Consider the following 16,483-nt stretch of genomic DNA (forward strand, 5'->3'; position numbering starts at 1 on the left):
CAGTCTCCCAAGTACTGGGATTACAAGTGTGCACCACCAGGTCCAGCTAAGCATGCACACTTTCAGTGTTAAGAACTGAGTAATTTTGAGAGTCCCAATTAATTTGTGGTTTAGTAAATGCAATGAATAACAGCATGTGTGTACTTGAATTTTGTGAGGAGAGCAGATCTTCAGAATTTTTACACACACACAGATACACACACACAAGTTAACTGTGTGAGGTTAGAGATGTGCAATTAGCCTGATTATTTCACAATGTGTGTATATATATCAAAACATCATGTTGGACTGGGCATAGTGGTGCACGCAGTACTTGGGAGGCTGGTACAGAAGGATTGCAGGTTCAAGGAAGGATAGCTTCCGCAACTTATCAAGGTCCTGTTTCAAAAAGAAAAAAGAAAAATAAATAAATAAGGGTTGGCATTGTAGCTTGGTGGTAGAATGCCCCTAGATTCAATTCCCAGTACAATACACACACACACACACACACACACACACACACACACACACACACACATGCACGCACACCCAAAACCCTCATGCTATACACTTTAATTATAAATAATTTTTATTTATATATCTTGAACACATTTTCATTGTTATTTGTAGCTCAGTAAGACTGGGGAAATATCAACTTCTCCTAAATTCTGTATTTCATTGCCTTTTGTCAGTTTGTTGCTCTCAATTTTTCTGTGGTTTCAGGACCTCCACAAATAAAGGTCAGTTGAATGATTCATTAGAAAGGCAAATAATTCTACTTCAGAAATAAGTTGTATTTTATCTCCTATGGCTTCCCTCCACACAAATTAATTGCTGAGTCTATCAAATACCCCCTTAAGGTCTCATCAGACCAAACAATGACATTTGTCTTGAACTTAATAGATTCCAGTTTATGGCCCTACTAAATTGTTTATGCTGGCTGAAGCTGCTTTTCTTTATCCCTTGTGATCAGTTAATGTAAATGTATTACTTAATAATTGGAGAAGTATGCTTTTGCCATAATCTTCTACTGTGTTAAAATCCTGATTCACTTTTTTTACGTTTGCTGTTTGAATATGAAAGCTAAAGAGTAATTCTGCCTTCGTTATCTTCATGGGCTCCTCTTTCCCTCTTGTCATTGTCAAGGTCATGGGCAGTGTAACTGTGGAAGATGTGACTGCAAAGCAGGCTGGTATGGGAGAAAGTGCGAGCACCCACGATCCTGCCCACTGTCAGCTGAGGAGAGCCTCCAGAAGTGCCGGGGAGGCTCCCATTTGCCCTGCTCCGGGAGGGGTGAGTGCGGTCCAGGGGATGATCAGCCCTGCCTCGGGGATGAGTGTGGTCTAGGGGGCTCCTCACACATCTGCCCTATTCCAGAGGGGTGAGTGTGGTCTAGGGGGCTCCTCACTCATCTACCCTGCTCCGGGAGGGGTGAGTATGGTCTAAGGTGGCTCCCCACTGATCTATCCTGCTCCAGGAGGGTTGAGTGTGGTCTAGGGGGCTCCCCACTCATCTACCCTGCTCCCAGAGAAGAGGTGGGTGTGGTCTTCAAGGGGTGAATGTGGACTCTGAGGGCTGGCCATGCCACTGCTTCTTAATCATACACTTTTTAATGAGTTCATATGTGTCCTATTTCAAAGATAACCAAGACTCTGAATGAGGGAAGATTAGTTTCAGAACTGATAAGTACAATTTGGACCAATGAAAGACCAAGGAAGAAAGATATTCATTCTCTCTCTCTCTCTCTCTCTCTCTCTCTCTCCACACACACACACACACACACACACACACACACACATATGGTCAGTCAGTCAGCAGGTCAATCTTCTGTCACTTTGAGGTCTGATCTATTTCATTTCTCTTCCATTCACTTCAGTGTTACAATTTTCAGAGCACTTCGAATTATTTGCTTAAAGCTTTTGAATGAGATCATCTAAATGCCCACTGACATTCGTGAAACCCAATACTGTTATTTTGGGGCGATTGTTGGCTTTTGACAAAGGCATGCTATAAAGATAACCATGAATATAGGCTGCTGCTTTATGACACCCTGCCTCAGGTGTGCTCTTCCTGTGAGATCACCACAGATTTCAGGGAAAGAAAAATCCATCTAGGGGAAAAATGGCTCCATTCTTTTTGGTACAGCAAAATAATAAATACAAATTCACTTCTCACGTGAGAAATAACAGTGAATATGAAATGTGCTTCCAGAGGAACTGGTAACTGAAGATATTACAAATTTTGTTTAAGAATGAGGAGAGAAAAAAGGACTCCCTTTACTTGAATACTAGATCATAAATTTAATATTTAGGTGAATTTTTATTTAAGAAGTACATTTTTATAAGATATAATTCAAGTAGCATGAGATTTAGCCTTTTAACGTGTACTGTTCAGTGTTTTAAATGGTCACAGAATTGTGCTGCCATCACCATTAGTTATAGAGCATTTCATCATCCCCCAAAGAAACGCTGTTTTCCAGAGCAGTCACTCCCTATTCTCTTGTGCCCGATCACTAGGCACCACTAATGTGCTTTTTGTATTTTGGATATGTGTATTCTAGATATTTCATAAAAATTGAATCATAAACATGTAGTCATTTTTACTTGGCATGGTTATTTTTAAGTTTTATTAATGTTATTACATTCATCAGTACTTTATTTCTTAAGGCCAAATCATATTCCACTGTATGGATATACCATAGTTGTTTATCCATTCATTAATTAATAGACATTTAGAAAATTGGTTGATTTATACATTTCGGTCATTATAAACAATACTGCTATGTGCATTTATGTAAAAAATTTTGTGCTGGTGTTTTAATTTGAGGGAGTGTATACCACTGAGTAGAATTGTCGAGTCATCTTTTTAAATTCTGTTCAACTTTTTTTTTTTTTTTTTGGTATTGGGAACTCAACTAGGAGAATTCTGAATCCAAGGTACACCCTCTGCCATTTTTTTTTTTAATTTTTAAACAGGATCTTTGCTAAGTTTTTGAGTCTGGACTAAAAAATGTGGTCCTCCTGTCTCAGCTTCCTTTACACTGGCATTATAGTGTTTTTTCATCATAACAGCACTCTTTTAATTTTGAAACCTGGTCTGGCTAAGTTCCCGAGGCTTGCTGGGAACCTGTCATCCTCCTGTCTCAACCTTTCAAGTACTGGGATTATAGGAGTGTACTACCATGCCAAGTTCGTGTTTAACTCTGTGTGTGTGTGTGTGTGTGTGTGTGTGTGTGTGTGTGTGTGTGTGTGTGTGTTATGAGGGATTGAGCCCAGAGATGTTCTACCTCAGAGCTTCACTATCAGTCCTTCATAATTTTGAAACAGGATCCAGTTACCTGGCTGAGGATGGTCTCGAACTTGTGTTCCTTCTAGCTCAGCCTCCTAAATACTGGGATCACAGGCATGTATCGTCATGCCTGGCTCTGTGTTTAACGTTGAGGTAATGCTAGGCTATCTTTTAAGTGACCACAACAATTACATTCCTATCAGCAATGTATGACAGTTCTGATTTCTCCATATCCTTGTTATTACCTATAGTTTTGTTTTTATTAGTGATAGTTTTTTTATGTAGAAAACTCTCCAGAGTCTCCAAAATTTTTATTTCACAATTATTCTCTCATGTCAGAAAATTTTAAGGATTTTAAATAGAATAGAAGGGTATGGGTAAAAGGATTTTTATTTCTGAGGTACATCTGTCTAGTCCCCTTCTTTCTCCCATAACCCAGACAAGACTCTGTTTCACCCGCACTATTCATATTGTTAGGTGGTGCTGAGAAGGCTCTCAAGCTTTTGACATATTCAAGATTAATACTGTTATTCACCACACTTAGAATCTGCAGCAAAAAAATGACTTTATTATTTAGCATATACAAAGAGCTTTGTTCTCTGGTGCTCAGCCACGTGAAAAGGAATGGACAGAAGGAAGGTGATCGGTGTCTCTTTTTATTCCGTTTATCTTTTCAGAACTGTATTTTTAGAACCTTCCTTTTAAGGGACAATTTCCTTCTAGATTGATAACCTTGGGAGGGAAAGAAAATAACTTTTTCTCAAAAGAGATTTTTGTCAATAGAATCTTTCTCCAGATGTATTTACTTTAGAAAAGTTAAGCCATAGTGAGTTTTTTCTATTATCTCAAAGTGATATATAAAGCACAGGGAGGTTTGATATCTTAAAAACTATTATTTAAGTTAAGGGACTAGAATTTAGTGAAACTATTAAAATTGCAAATGATTATGTCACTAGTAGAAGTAAATGAAATAGAAACCTCTAAGAATATGGGCTTATTCCACAAAGAAGAACAAAATCATATCATTTGTAAGAAGATGGAAAGTCCTGGAGAGCATTATGTTAAGTGAGATCAGCCAAGCACAGAAGAAGGTACATATGTTTCCTCTAATATGCCCAAACTAGGGAACACAGAGGATACCAGTGGGACTCCAGATAATGGAGGAGAAATACCAGCAAAGTTTGAATGGAAAGATAGGAGAGGAGGAAGGCTGAACTTGATTAATGAGGATCTACATCCATATATGTGTAAAATTATGAATGTGGCATGATTATCCTGGACAATCATTGGTGGGAGGGGTGAAGGGAAAACGGGGGTGGGGAGGAGAGGGCACCAAATATAGTTTAAATGTATACCATTTACATTCAATAAAAAATTTGTATTAAAATAAAAAAAAGAATATGGGCTTATTATTTCAAACCAGAAATACTGGAACAAAATTTACAAATGCTCTTTATATTTTAAAGTTAAAATAAATTATATACTGGGGAAATAAGAAAAGTATATATAATATATCACTTTAAGTATATACACATACCAGTGTTATTTTTCAGTTGTTTCTATATTTTTTAATAAATAGAATAAACACAAGAAAGTTGTGTTTATTCTGGCCTTATGCATAGTTATCTTTAGTCATCTCTGACTAGGTGTGTTCTTCTAATACATACTGGTTTCTATCTTTCTTCACCTGTCATTTATGTAACAATGTATTAAAGTGTGTTTTCTTAAAAAGATACTGAACACATGTATAGAATTATGATTTTATAAAGTTTTTAAAATTCACTTAAGCCCCTAGAAGTACCTCACAAGTAAATAATAAGCTTCACTAATTTCCTGACAGAAGACTGGAGGCTTTTCAGAGAGAAGTGATCTCCCAGGGAGCCATAGAAAAACAGAAGGAGTTTTTGAGAATGAAAACCAAGGATTTATGACAGCTGGTCCAGTGCTCAGACCAATGGTCAGAGACCTCTGCGTTCTTCTTGAGCTATGTCGCAAATTCATTGGCACTGGGTGTTCTGAAGCAAGCATCTAATATGAAAACTATAAAAGGATTAGTTTTGCAATTTTTTGACTCAACACTGCAGCTGTGGTTACATGAGTGAAGAAAGTAATTACAAGGCCCATCAGTTCTTTAGCCTGAGAGCCTCATCAGCTCGCCAGCTTGGGAAAAAAATAAAAAGAAAGAACCCTCTCCTGGTAGAATGTTCTCCTGGTCTGCAGGAGCCAGGGCAAGACATTTTGCTGTTGGAAATTAAATTAGATTACTTGGTTTTGCTGGTGATGACTAAGTGGGATTATTGTGTCTGGAGGTAGGAAAATAACTCACATGACCTCTCAGATGCTTTATTAATCATCCCATCCCTTGGTTCCTACTCCCTGTTGCCTCTGGATATGATTCCATTTATCACGATGATCAATTAGTTTTGTGGTCTTTGTAGATATAAAGTCAACTGTCATCATTTCTACTGCTGGGAGTCCAAGTGGGGAATTCTAATAGTGTTCTGCTGAAACACTAGCAATGGCTTATGATAGGCTCTTATTCATTTTAAATGTTTTCAGACTTAAAAAGTACCTGTTTACCATTATTGAGGTTCTACTGAGCGTAAGTCTGAGTTTGGCCAAGAAGCACTAGCAAAGGTGTTGTCTATCACTTTTAAGCAGAAGCTTTAGGGAGCAAGAAAGAATTTACCATCTCTTCTTTCCCATTGGCCTGAGGATTTATAATGCTGGGGAAAGTTTTTGACCTTTAGTCTGGGTTTTAGATGAGTACCAGTATAAGAAAGCTCTGCAGAACTTCCAAGGATATGCAGTGTGAGTGTTTTAAGTAACAGAGATTTTGGGGGCTATTTATTATTGCAGCAGAATTCCTGATTGATACATCCTTCCTCAAAGAAAATTAAGGGAAGCTAGCTAAACAACAACAAAAAAAGGTAACAAAACACAAAATAATTTGCATATAAATTTAAGCAACTATATGTGTATGTTACTGATGTCAAAATAAATATTAGCATGATGTATTTTTCAAATGAAGTATTTATACTATCCTAAAAACAATAGTTATGTGGACTTATTCAATGACTAAATGCTAAATACATTGAATGCACCTTTCTTTTTAATTTCTTAAAAACAATGAAGCAGGAATAAAGATGATTGTTATTCTTTGATGAGCAGTTTTCTATCTTACATAGTAAGTTTTAGAGGTACAAGTTTTAATACATAAATGTCTTAAGCAGGGTGTGGTGTCACTTGCTTGTAATCCCAGAATTTGGGAAGCTGACTGGAGGATCAAGGTTCGCAGCCAGCCTCAGCTACTTACTGAGGCCCTCTGCAACTTAGTGAGACACTTTTTCAAAATAAAGAATAAAAAATAGGGCAGGGGTGTAACTCGGAGGTCAAATGCCCCTGTGTTCCATCCCCAGTACCGGAAAAAAAAATACATAAATATCTTTACAGGCTTTCTGACTTCAGAGGTGTTGTTTGATATAATTTACTGGTTCTTTTATCATGCCAATCTGCCTCAAATAATACATAATAATACATAATAAATATATTTTTATGTTGCAAATACAATTCTGGAAACCATTGTAGTGGATGCATAGTATTTGACTATATTGTTGCATAGTAACCATTATATGGTTACAAAAAATACTTTAACCATTCCTCTTATCTTAGAAATCTAATGCTAAGCCCTTAGCATTAGTCTGTGGACATAGAATGCATGAATCTAAATTAGTAAAATGGAATGCGTTTCTGGGAAAAATGCCAAAGCAATTTATATTTTTTAGAAAAGTTTTACCAACATGTTCTCTTGCTGGGAGCATAAGAAATGTCCTCTTTACTCATCAATAGTGACAGTTTAGATAATCCACTCTCCCCTGTGTATGTAGCTCTGTCTGCCATAAACTTCCACTATTCATTAAATCCTCTTCATTGACTTCTGTAATCATGAATGTAAGTGTTTTATCACCAGGCATTGTAATTTAGAAGGTTGTGTTTGCAGTATTTGCCTTCTTTGGTTTTGATTATATCTAAGTCATCTTTGGCTTGGTACTTCAATCCTCTCCTTTTTAATCAAGTTTGTTCTTAAAAAAGTAATGTGTATGTTTTAAGTCCATAAATATACACAAACATACACTCCTGTGTGCGAAGGTACTAAATTGAAGGAAATAGACACATGGTGTTATTTTATATTGTGGCTTCTAGAAAAATAGAAACCATGGCATTGGTTTTTTATCAATTACTATGCTTTAATTAATTAATTAAACAAGTTTTTTTTTAATTTTCTTACCTAGGATCATGCTTCCAAAGAACAATAGCATGCCAAATTCTCACCATCTGCAAATTTTGCAATCAGTCATAATTTATCATTCCCTTTTATTAGAAAACTACATTTTCATATTTTTGTATTATTTATCAAGACTATTTTCCATGTAACATACTTCTTTTTCTTAAAACTATGTATTTTTCACCCTGTGTGGTTTTAGACCACTGAATCCTTACCTTTTTTATTCATTTTTACAGAAAAGATATTGACTTGGAACAAAAAGAAAGTTATATTGGAAGTCCTCCAAACACTTTCAATTAAGCACCATACCACACATCGTGATTCTGATTATATTATGAAAATCCTCTGTGGCCTAATTAACTGGTTGTGAGTTGCAGCAGGGATGTCCTGTGTGGCCCAGTGAAAGGGAAACTCTGGTGTGATCTTGGAAGTTGCACTTTGACTTGCAAGTGGGGCTCAGCGTTCCTCTCCTGGGGTGTCTTGGGAGGTTAATCCACGATATCTGCAAGTATATGAGAACCTGAAGGAGTCACGCACTAAATTACAGCATTTCAAACCCAGATGATGAAGATAATGGCCCTGCAAAATCATCTTCTTTGCTCTTTCTTCTCCAGGAGGAATGTTTCTGCACCAGACAGGGAAAATTATAAACCAGGGAATTGTATCAGAAGCCAAAGTCTGGATCCTGTCATGTTAGGGTCTAGACATTAAATGTTAGAAAATAAATCTGTGGACCACCAGTGAGACATCCATCCATCTTTGAAAAAATGTATGGTGTTTACTGTTTGGGCTTTTATGTGCTCTATTACCATGCAGTGGCCCATAAGCATAATATGCTGTCTAGGAAGATGGGGGCCTGGTTCTCATTAGCTTTCTTCTCACCAGAAAAAAAAAACATATTAGAATACCTTAAATGGTGAATTCTGCACACAAAATTTCAGATGGGCCATTTTGATTCATTATTTATTATGACTTTACTACTGGGGTAAAACATTGGAATCCAAAGAGAACAAAAGAGGGTACACTCAGCATCATTTCTCTCTGTGTTCATGATGTTATTGGGTTTCTCTTTGGGGACTGAATTTTCTTACAGAGATTGACAAAGGTGTAGGTGCCCAGAATTGGTGGTCTGCTCAAATGCCCTGATTAAATCCACTTTTGAATCCAACAGTCCATATAATGAAGTATCTTTTACTAAACTAAAGGCATACCATGCATACATTAAAGGGAATGAGTAAAGGGAATAGAAAAAAAGCTATGTAAAGTAGACAAGAAGATCGTGGTTACTCAGGGACTTCCCTTTCCTGTGGATAATTATTTGTGTTCTTTTCCCTCTTTTTTGCTTTATCTTGCAATTTTTTCTTCTATCTTTATAATTCACAGAAGAAGCAGGAAAAGGAGAAATCAGGGGCTGAATTTAATAATTTTTTGTAGTTTTAAGAGATGGTATAAAATAATTAAATGAAGACAATATACATAGTATTTTAATTCCCAAAGGGTTTTCTAAATAATAGTCCATAAAATTGTATCTCTACCCAGTAAGACAGAATGAATACTTGTCTGTATGTATTCCAGGCAACAATCTTGTTTAAATGTTTTATCTATGGCAACAGACTATTTTGTATCAAAGGTAGGAATAAGTCCAAACGCATAGACAATTTTTATTACATTTTGCATCATTTTTATGTGGTAAATTGAAAACCAGTGAAATTTCTCAGCCAAGAAAACAGCCTAGGAAAGGCTGCAACAAATATTGTCAAAATCTATTTGAAATGAAAATAGAAAATTGGACAGGAATTCAATCCTGATTTCTTTAAGCAAGCTAAAAATAAAATGTGTGACAACTATGACAATTTTGTTACTACAATTATATATTTATTTCTATTAAAACAAAATATCAGTGGGGCATATAGTATGGGTCTCTAGGAGTTATTTATCTGATTTTATTTAATATAAGCAGACATACAGGATACTTTGAATGGGTCTGTTTAATGGCTATAATTTTCATGGAAACATAGTCTTGGCAGATGTTAGTTTTAATAGAAAATCAATGAGGCAGAGTGCCATTCCTTTTTCTAAGCTTCAGGGTCAAATATCTGGTAGGAACCCTCTGACTCTCTTCTTGGATACACAAGATGTTATTAAAAATTAATAGCCCAGTCATTGTGCTATAGTTGCAAAGTGAATTTAGAAATTCAATATACATATACTCATAGTATAGCAGAGACAATATATGCACAATATATTTATGAATTATGATATAATAAATCTAACAATTATTGATAACCCTACTAGTTATTTCTGTGCTAAGCCAGCATGTCGGAAACGCTAGCCAGTAGCCCCATGCTCTATTTCCATAAATGAAGGTTTTTTTGTTTTGGGGGTTTTTGTAAGGAGGGTGGAACTCAGTGGCATTGTACCTCTGAGCTATTTTTAGTTAGTTAATTTGTTTGTTTATTTATTTATTTATTTATTTATTTATTTATTTATTTGTGTGGGTCTGGGGACGGAACCCAGGGACATTCAACCTCCAAGCTATACCCCCTGCCCTATTTTTTATTCTTTATTTTGAAACAGATTCTCACTAAGTTGCGGAGGGCCTCACTAATTAGCAGGGGCTGTCCACGAACTGATTCAAGCATGTGCTACCACGCCGGTGTCTTTTTATTTTTGAAACAGAGTCTCACTGAGTTGGGAAGGGCCTTTCTGTGTAGCTGAGGCTGCCCACAAACTGCAATCCTCTGGGCTCAGACTCCAGAATGTTGGGATTTAGAAGTGTGTGCCACCAAACCCAGCTCATAAATGAAGATTGAAATACAGCCATACCACTTGCTTAGATATACTGGCAAAAGTAAATTAGTTGCCTCAGAGAACTACATCCCACAAACCCTGAACTATTTACCATTTAAGCCTTCATAGAAAATGTGTGTTAACCCCTGTGTTAACAACCATTTGTGATAAATGTGGGGAAGAATTGGGAGAAAATATTGAGATTTGTAGAGTCAAAGGAGAAAGGTATTATTTGCTCTGTTGGGCAAAAACGTGGCTTTATGGAAATCAGTGAATGTAGAACTGAGCCTACAGAGATGAGCAGTGTTAAATAATGATTTAGAAATGGGCATTCTTAGCCAGGCATGGTGGCGCACCCTTGTAATCCCAGCATTCAGGAGGCTGAAACTGGAGGATTGCGGTTCACGGACAGCCTCAGCTACTTAGTAAGGCCCTCTGCAACTCAGTGAGTCCCTGTTTCAAAATAAAGAATAAAAAATAGGGCAGGGGGTTTAGTTCAGAGGTAGAATGCCCCTGGGTTCCATCCCCCAGACCCGAGAAGAAGAAGAAGAAGAAGAAGAAGAAGAAGAAGAAGAAGAAGAAGAAGAAGAAGAAGAAGAAGAAGAAGAAGACGGAGAAGAAGAAGAGGAAGAAGGAGAAGAGGAAGAAGGAGAAGGAGAAGGAGAAGAAGGAGGAGAAGGAGAAGGAGAAGGAGAAGGAGAAGAGGAAGAAGAAGAAGAAGAAGAAGAAGAAGAAGAAGAAGAAGAAGAAGGAGGAGGAAGGAGGAGGAGGAGGAGGAGGAGGAGGAGGAGGAGGAGGAGGAGGAGGAGGAGGAGGAGAAGAAGAAGAAGAAATAATGGGCATCTTGGTAGAAGGAAGCGGTCTGGGCAAAAATGATGACATAGGAAGCTCTCTAGTTATGTACAGAACAGGAAGCAGACTCACTTTTTAAAAATTATTACAATTAATACATATTGTCCAATTTAATAGATTTTACTGTGAGATTTTCATACAAGCATGTATGGTACTTTGATGATATCAATCTTGCTTTCTACTCTTTCTTTCCTCTCTTCTGTCTCCCTCCTTAGTCCTTTTTCTCTTCCCTAATAGTTTTCTATTTTCAGGTTATTCATCTATCTATCATCTATTTATTTAATATCCAACTGATGATCATCTGTCAATCATCTATCAATTGTCTATCATTTATCTACCATCTATTTATTTTAGTTTTCAAATAGCAGAGAAAACACACAGTGCTCCTTATTCTCTGTCTGACATTTCACTTCACATGATATCATCTAGTTTCTTACACGTTTTATCAAATAACATATTTGATTCTTCATTATGGCTGAATAATACGCCACTAAATATACCTATCATATTTTCTTTATCCATTCATCTGATGATTTGTTGATTGGCAACGAGGCTAATTAAATAGTGTTGCAATAAATATGGGTATGTAAGGATCCATTTTGTATAGTGACTTCCTTTTGTGTGTATGTGTGTGTGTGTGTGTGTGTGTGTGTGTGTGTGTGTGTGTGGTACTAGGGTTCCTGGAAGCCCTTCTACCTCTGGGCTATACTCCCAGACCTATTTTATACTTTTTATTTGGAAACAGGGTCTCTTAAGCCAGTGTGGCTGGCCTCGAACCTGTGCGATCCTCCTGTCTCCACCTCCCAAGCTTGGGGATTACAAACGTGCACCACCACGCCTGGTGTGACTTCATTTTTTAAAATAAATCCCTAGGAGTGGTATGGCTGTATCATATGGTACATCTATTTTTAGTATTTCAGGAAATGTTATACTGTTTTTCATATGGCCAATATAGTATACTATTTGCATCCCCATCAGCAGTGCTTAAGGATTCCTTTTTCTACATATCTCTGTCTGTATTTGTTATTTTCTATTATTCTTTTGAAAGTTGCCATTTTGACTTTGGTTAGATGGAATCTCCATGTAATTTTGATTTGTACTTCCTTGATGACTGAAGATAGGGAGCATTTTTTATATATTTATTGACCATTTGTCTTGTCTTTCTTTTGAGAAACGTCTATTCATTTCACTTGCCCACTTTTTAATTGGATTGCTTGAAATTTTGTTAAGTTTTTTGTGTTCTTTATATATTTTAGATATTAATCCTCTGCCAGAAGACTAGCTAATAAAGATGTTCTCCCACTCTACAGATGACCTCTAGCCCATGGGTTGTTTACTATGCTGAAGCATTTTTCATTTGATGTAATTATGTGTGTCAATCCTTACTTTTGTTTCCTGAGCTAGTAGAGTGCAATTTTGGAAATTATTGAAGAGTTTCCCCTATGTTTTCTTCCAGTAGTTTGAAAGCTTCAGGCTTTACATTAAAGTCAGTCATCCATTTTGAGTCGATTTTTGTATAAGGCTCTCGTTTCAATTTTCTACTTGTGGATATTCAATATTTTCAGAATCTATTGAATATCTATTGAAGTTTTTTCTCTGATATTTGTTTTTGGCATCTTTATTGAGTATCAGAGAGATAAAGATGCATGGATTTGTTTTTGGGTCCTCTGTGCTGTTCAGTTGGACTGTAGGTTTGTTTATATGCCGATATCATGATGTTCCTGTTACTATAATAGTTCAATAGTATGTTTTGAAATCAAGCATTGTGATGCCTCCAGCATTCCTCTTTTTCTCAGGGTAGCTTTGGCTGTGCATAGTCTTTTGTGCTTCCATATTAATTTTAGAATTGTTTCTTCTAGTTCTGTGGAGAATTTCATTTGTATTTTTAATGTAATGTTATTGGTACATCATAATTATCAACCATAGTGAGCACTTGATGTATTTTCCTCCAGATAACCACCCCACTTCCCCGCCCCCAAATCCATAAATATTAGTATATATTTGTAGTGATATCTTCATATAAAGAGGTAGCATTATTTGAACTATTTCCTCACTAAATCCTGCTTTTCCCTCTCTCCTCGTTCCCTCTCATTATTCTACTGATTTCTTTGTATTCATAATTCCTTTTGTTATCTATTTTCTTTTTCATATAAGAGGAAACATATAACCTTTAACTTTTTGAGACTGACTGATCTTACTTAGTATTTCCACTCATTTTTCCTGAAAGTGACATACATTTTTTTCTTTGTGATTGATTAAAATTCCCTTGTACGCATATATTGCCATTTTGTAACCCATTCATCCGTTGACAGACACGTAGGTTGGTTTCACAATTTTTCTTCTGTGAAGTTTGCTGCTATACGCATGGATATGTACACATTGCTAAAGTATACTGACTTTAATTATTTCTGAAAGATCTCAAGGTGTAGTATAACTAGATCAGGTTCCCAGTCTTTGGAGGAGCACCCCTGCTGATCCCCATCGTGGTTGTGCTCCTTTACACTGTCACCAACAACATGTAAGAGTCCTGTTTCCTCACGTTCTCATGCTTTATGATTTGATGGGGATTACATTGAATCTGTAGATTGATTTCAGTAGTATGGCTAATTAACAATATAAATTTGACATCCCGAAGATCTTGTTTATTCTCTTCAGTGCTTTTTTATGTATTACTATTTGAATGTGATAATTTAGCAACCTTGTCTTCAACTCCTGATATTCTTTCTTCTGCTTGTTCTGGTCTATTAGTGAGGCTTTCAATTGAGTTTTTAATCTGATTTATTGACCTTTTAGTTTCCAAGATTTATTTGAACAGATTTGATTCTTTTCAAAATCCCTATATCTTTAATAATTGTTCATTCATATCCTGGAATATCTTTTTTAATTTACTACACTATTTAATTTTACCCTGTTATAATTCATTGAAATTTTAAAAAATCATTCCTTTGAAACTTTTTGCCCAGTATTTCATCTATTTGGTATCTTTTGAGTCAGTTATTATACAGTTATGAACTGTAGGAGACATAATTCACCTTGTTTTAAAATATTTTTTAATGTTTCTATGTTGAGATTTGTACCATTTGGGGAAGGGGACTGGATATCTCTTTCACTTTCTCATGCGGGCCTTCTCAGTAAGCAGCCTTTTCTTGATGGTAGACCAGTTTGTTGTATAATGCTGAGTTCATCTCCAATTGGACTTTAAAAAATACATTTTTATTGGTGCATTGTTTATCTACATGAGAGTGAGGTTCAGAGTAATAGAAACATACATGCACACAGCACATGGTGTGTTTTGACACGATGCACACTGCATCAGAGCTGGAGGGACCTGCTTTTTCTACAGGTTTCCCAAGAGTGGTGTCTCTTTGGTAGTTTCAGCAGGTAGGGTATAGAAAGCAGAATATGTGCTATATACCTTGTGGTTATGCCACTAGTCTTGTTAGCAATATGTAGTCTGATATGTTGGAAGTGCAGCTCAGTAGCAGAGCACTGGCCCAGTGTGCTCAGAGTTGTGCCGGGGAGGTCAGTAACAGGCCCGCACAATCCGACTTCTAGGACTCTGGTGTTTTGAAACTTAGTTCCCACACAAAACCATGCGCAACTGCTGGTTCCCCAACTCCTGCAGCTGGCTTCATGAATTGCTAAATTTAACAGGGGAGTATCTTCAGTTGCCTTCCACAATGTGGTCCGGTTTCCTACCGCATGGAATTCTCAGCAGGTTTGAGGCTCTCCCATGGGTCACACTGTCTCTCTGGGAAGCTGGATAAATATGGTAAGTATGACTGTGGCACTCAAGAGACAAGAAAATGCTGAGATTTTTTACTCCAAGAGCAATAATCTTAGGCAAAACCTTTTTACAATGGTACCCTTTCATAGCGCTGCAAGAATAAGTTTGGAAGCACAGATAACTTACCCAGAGCCAGTTTTGTATACACAGCCCAGGACCATTGTCTGCTCAGACTGCATTGCATTTTTGTAAGGTGGGGCTGCCTGTGCTAGTGATGCTCATTGGGACTGTCCCTCCTCACCTCTACCCCACTCTCTGCCTCAATGCCCTGTGATCAGTGCTGGGGCACTCTGTGTCACTCTCTGAAACAAGTCTCTGGCTGTCTCCAAGTGAGTGTTGACTCACAGCCTCCCCCATCCATACTCACCTGGTCTCCAGTTGTTTTCATTCTGTCTCAAGGAGAGGTGGCGGGTGCTTGGTGACTAACCTACCATCTTGAATCTTTTCCAAATTCACTTTTGGTGACAGATATAGAAAAGTGGCAGGAGATGTCCCAGGGACAAATTTGTCTCTCCCTTTTTTCTACTATTGCTCTTTCTGTGTTGTGATATATTTGAGACATAAAAAACAAGTGGTTTGTAGAGATTTTTTTCTTATAATTGTCTTATGAGATCGTCATTAAAAAGGATACCCATTAAATCTCAGATTAAAATTACATCATATTATTGTCAGGTCAACCTTGTTTAACATCAATCAAGTTATCAAGCTCCAAGTTTTTCTATGAATAAGACAGATATTTTAGCCTCCTCTCTGATGTCTCTCTTCCTTTTTCCAGCCCCTCAAATCATGTTTGCCTATCTACTGATAGATGTGAGAAAGCAAAAACACATCTCAAATTAATTGTCTCCAAAGTCATTATCAGCAAAGTATTAAAATGACAACTGTACTAGCAGATTAGTATTTCAAGGGGGCATCTTTTCTAGATATTGGACATGTGTATGCAGAAAGAACAGCTAGTCGAGATAGTGGGTCACTGATATGGGGATGAGAAGACCCTGCCTTAGTCTGGCTTCTGCCCTTAGCCAGGTGTGGAAGGCAGCAAGTGACAGGTAACATGGTAGCAGCAGCCTTCTGAACATGGCTTCCTGAATCTCTTTTTCCTCTCTTTCACCCTTCGCTGTAGTTGGTGCCTTAACTCTGTGCTGTGACTCATTTGGAGCCCTTGGTTGCATATCTGCTCTTGTGGATGCCACACCTGTCGTTTCTGGCTCACCTTCACAGCCAGCTTGGAGTCTGGTTTTGCACAGCTAGCTAGCTAGAGCTGATTTCTTCCTGAGAGCAACAGGACTCACCCGCCCATGCGCTCAGTCTTTGCTTTCTACCAAGTGTCTGTTTTGGGATGCAGAGTAATATATTCTTCAGTATGGCATCCTTTCATTTGGCAGATAACAATTAAGATGGATGAGATTTGGGTTCCTCATAAATATTTATTTCTCGTGTGATGTCTTTTATTTGGAGAAAAGAGGGAAGGCAGGATTCTTTGGCTTCCCATTTAAGTTTCT

At 37.2% G+C, this 16,483-nt stretch overlaps 1 protein-coding gene across 2 annotated transcripts in view; it reads left to right on the forward strand.

Annotated features, from left to right (window-relative positions):
* ITGBL1 (integrin subunit beta like 1) overlaps positions 1-16,483 on the forward strand; it is a gene marked incomplete at both ends in the record, with an annotated part of 272,895 nt that overhangs the window by 161,462 nt on the left and 94,950 nt on the right. For both annotated transcript variants that reach the window (XM_080689531.1, XM_080689532.1), the window contains one exon: positions 1,126-1,272. In XM_080689531.1, coding sequence (XP_080545657.1) covers positions 1,126-1,272 — 147 coding nt within the window. The remainder of the gene's footprint in view (positions 1-1,125; positions 1,273-16,483) is intronic.

The sequence above is a fragment of the Muscardinus avellanarius genome, assembly GCF_963383645.1.
Source record: "Muscardinus avellanarius genome assembly, chromosome: 2".
Classification (NCBI taxonomy): domain Eukaryota; kingdom Metazoa; phylum Chordata; class Mammalia; order Rodentia; family Gliridae; genus Muscardinus; species Muscardinus avellanarius.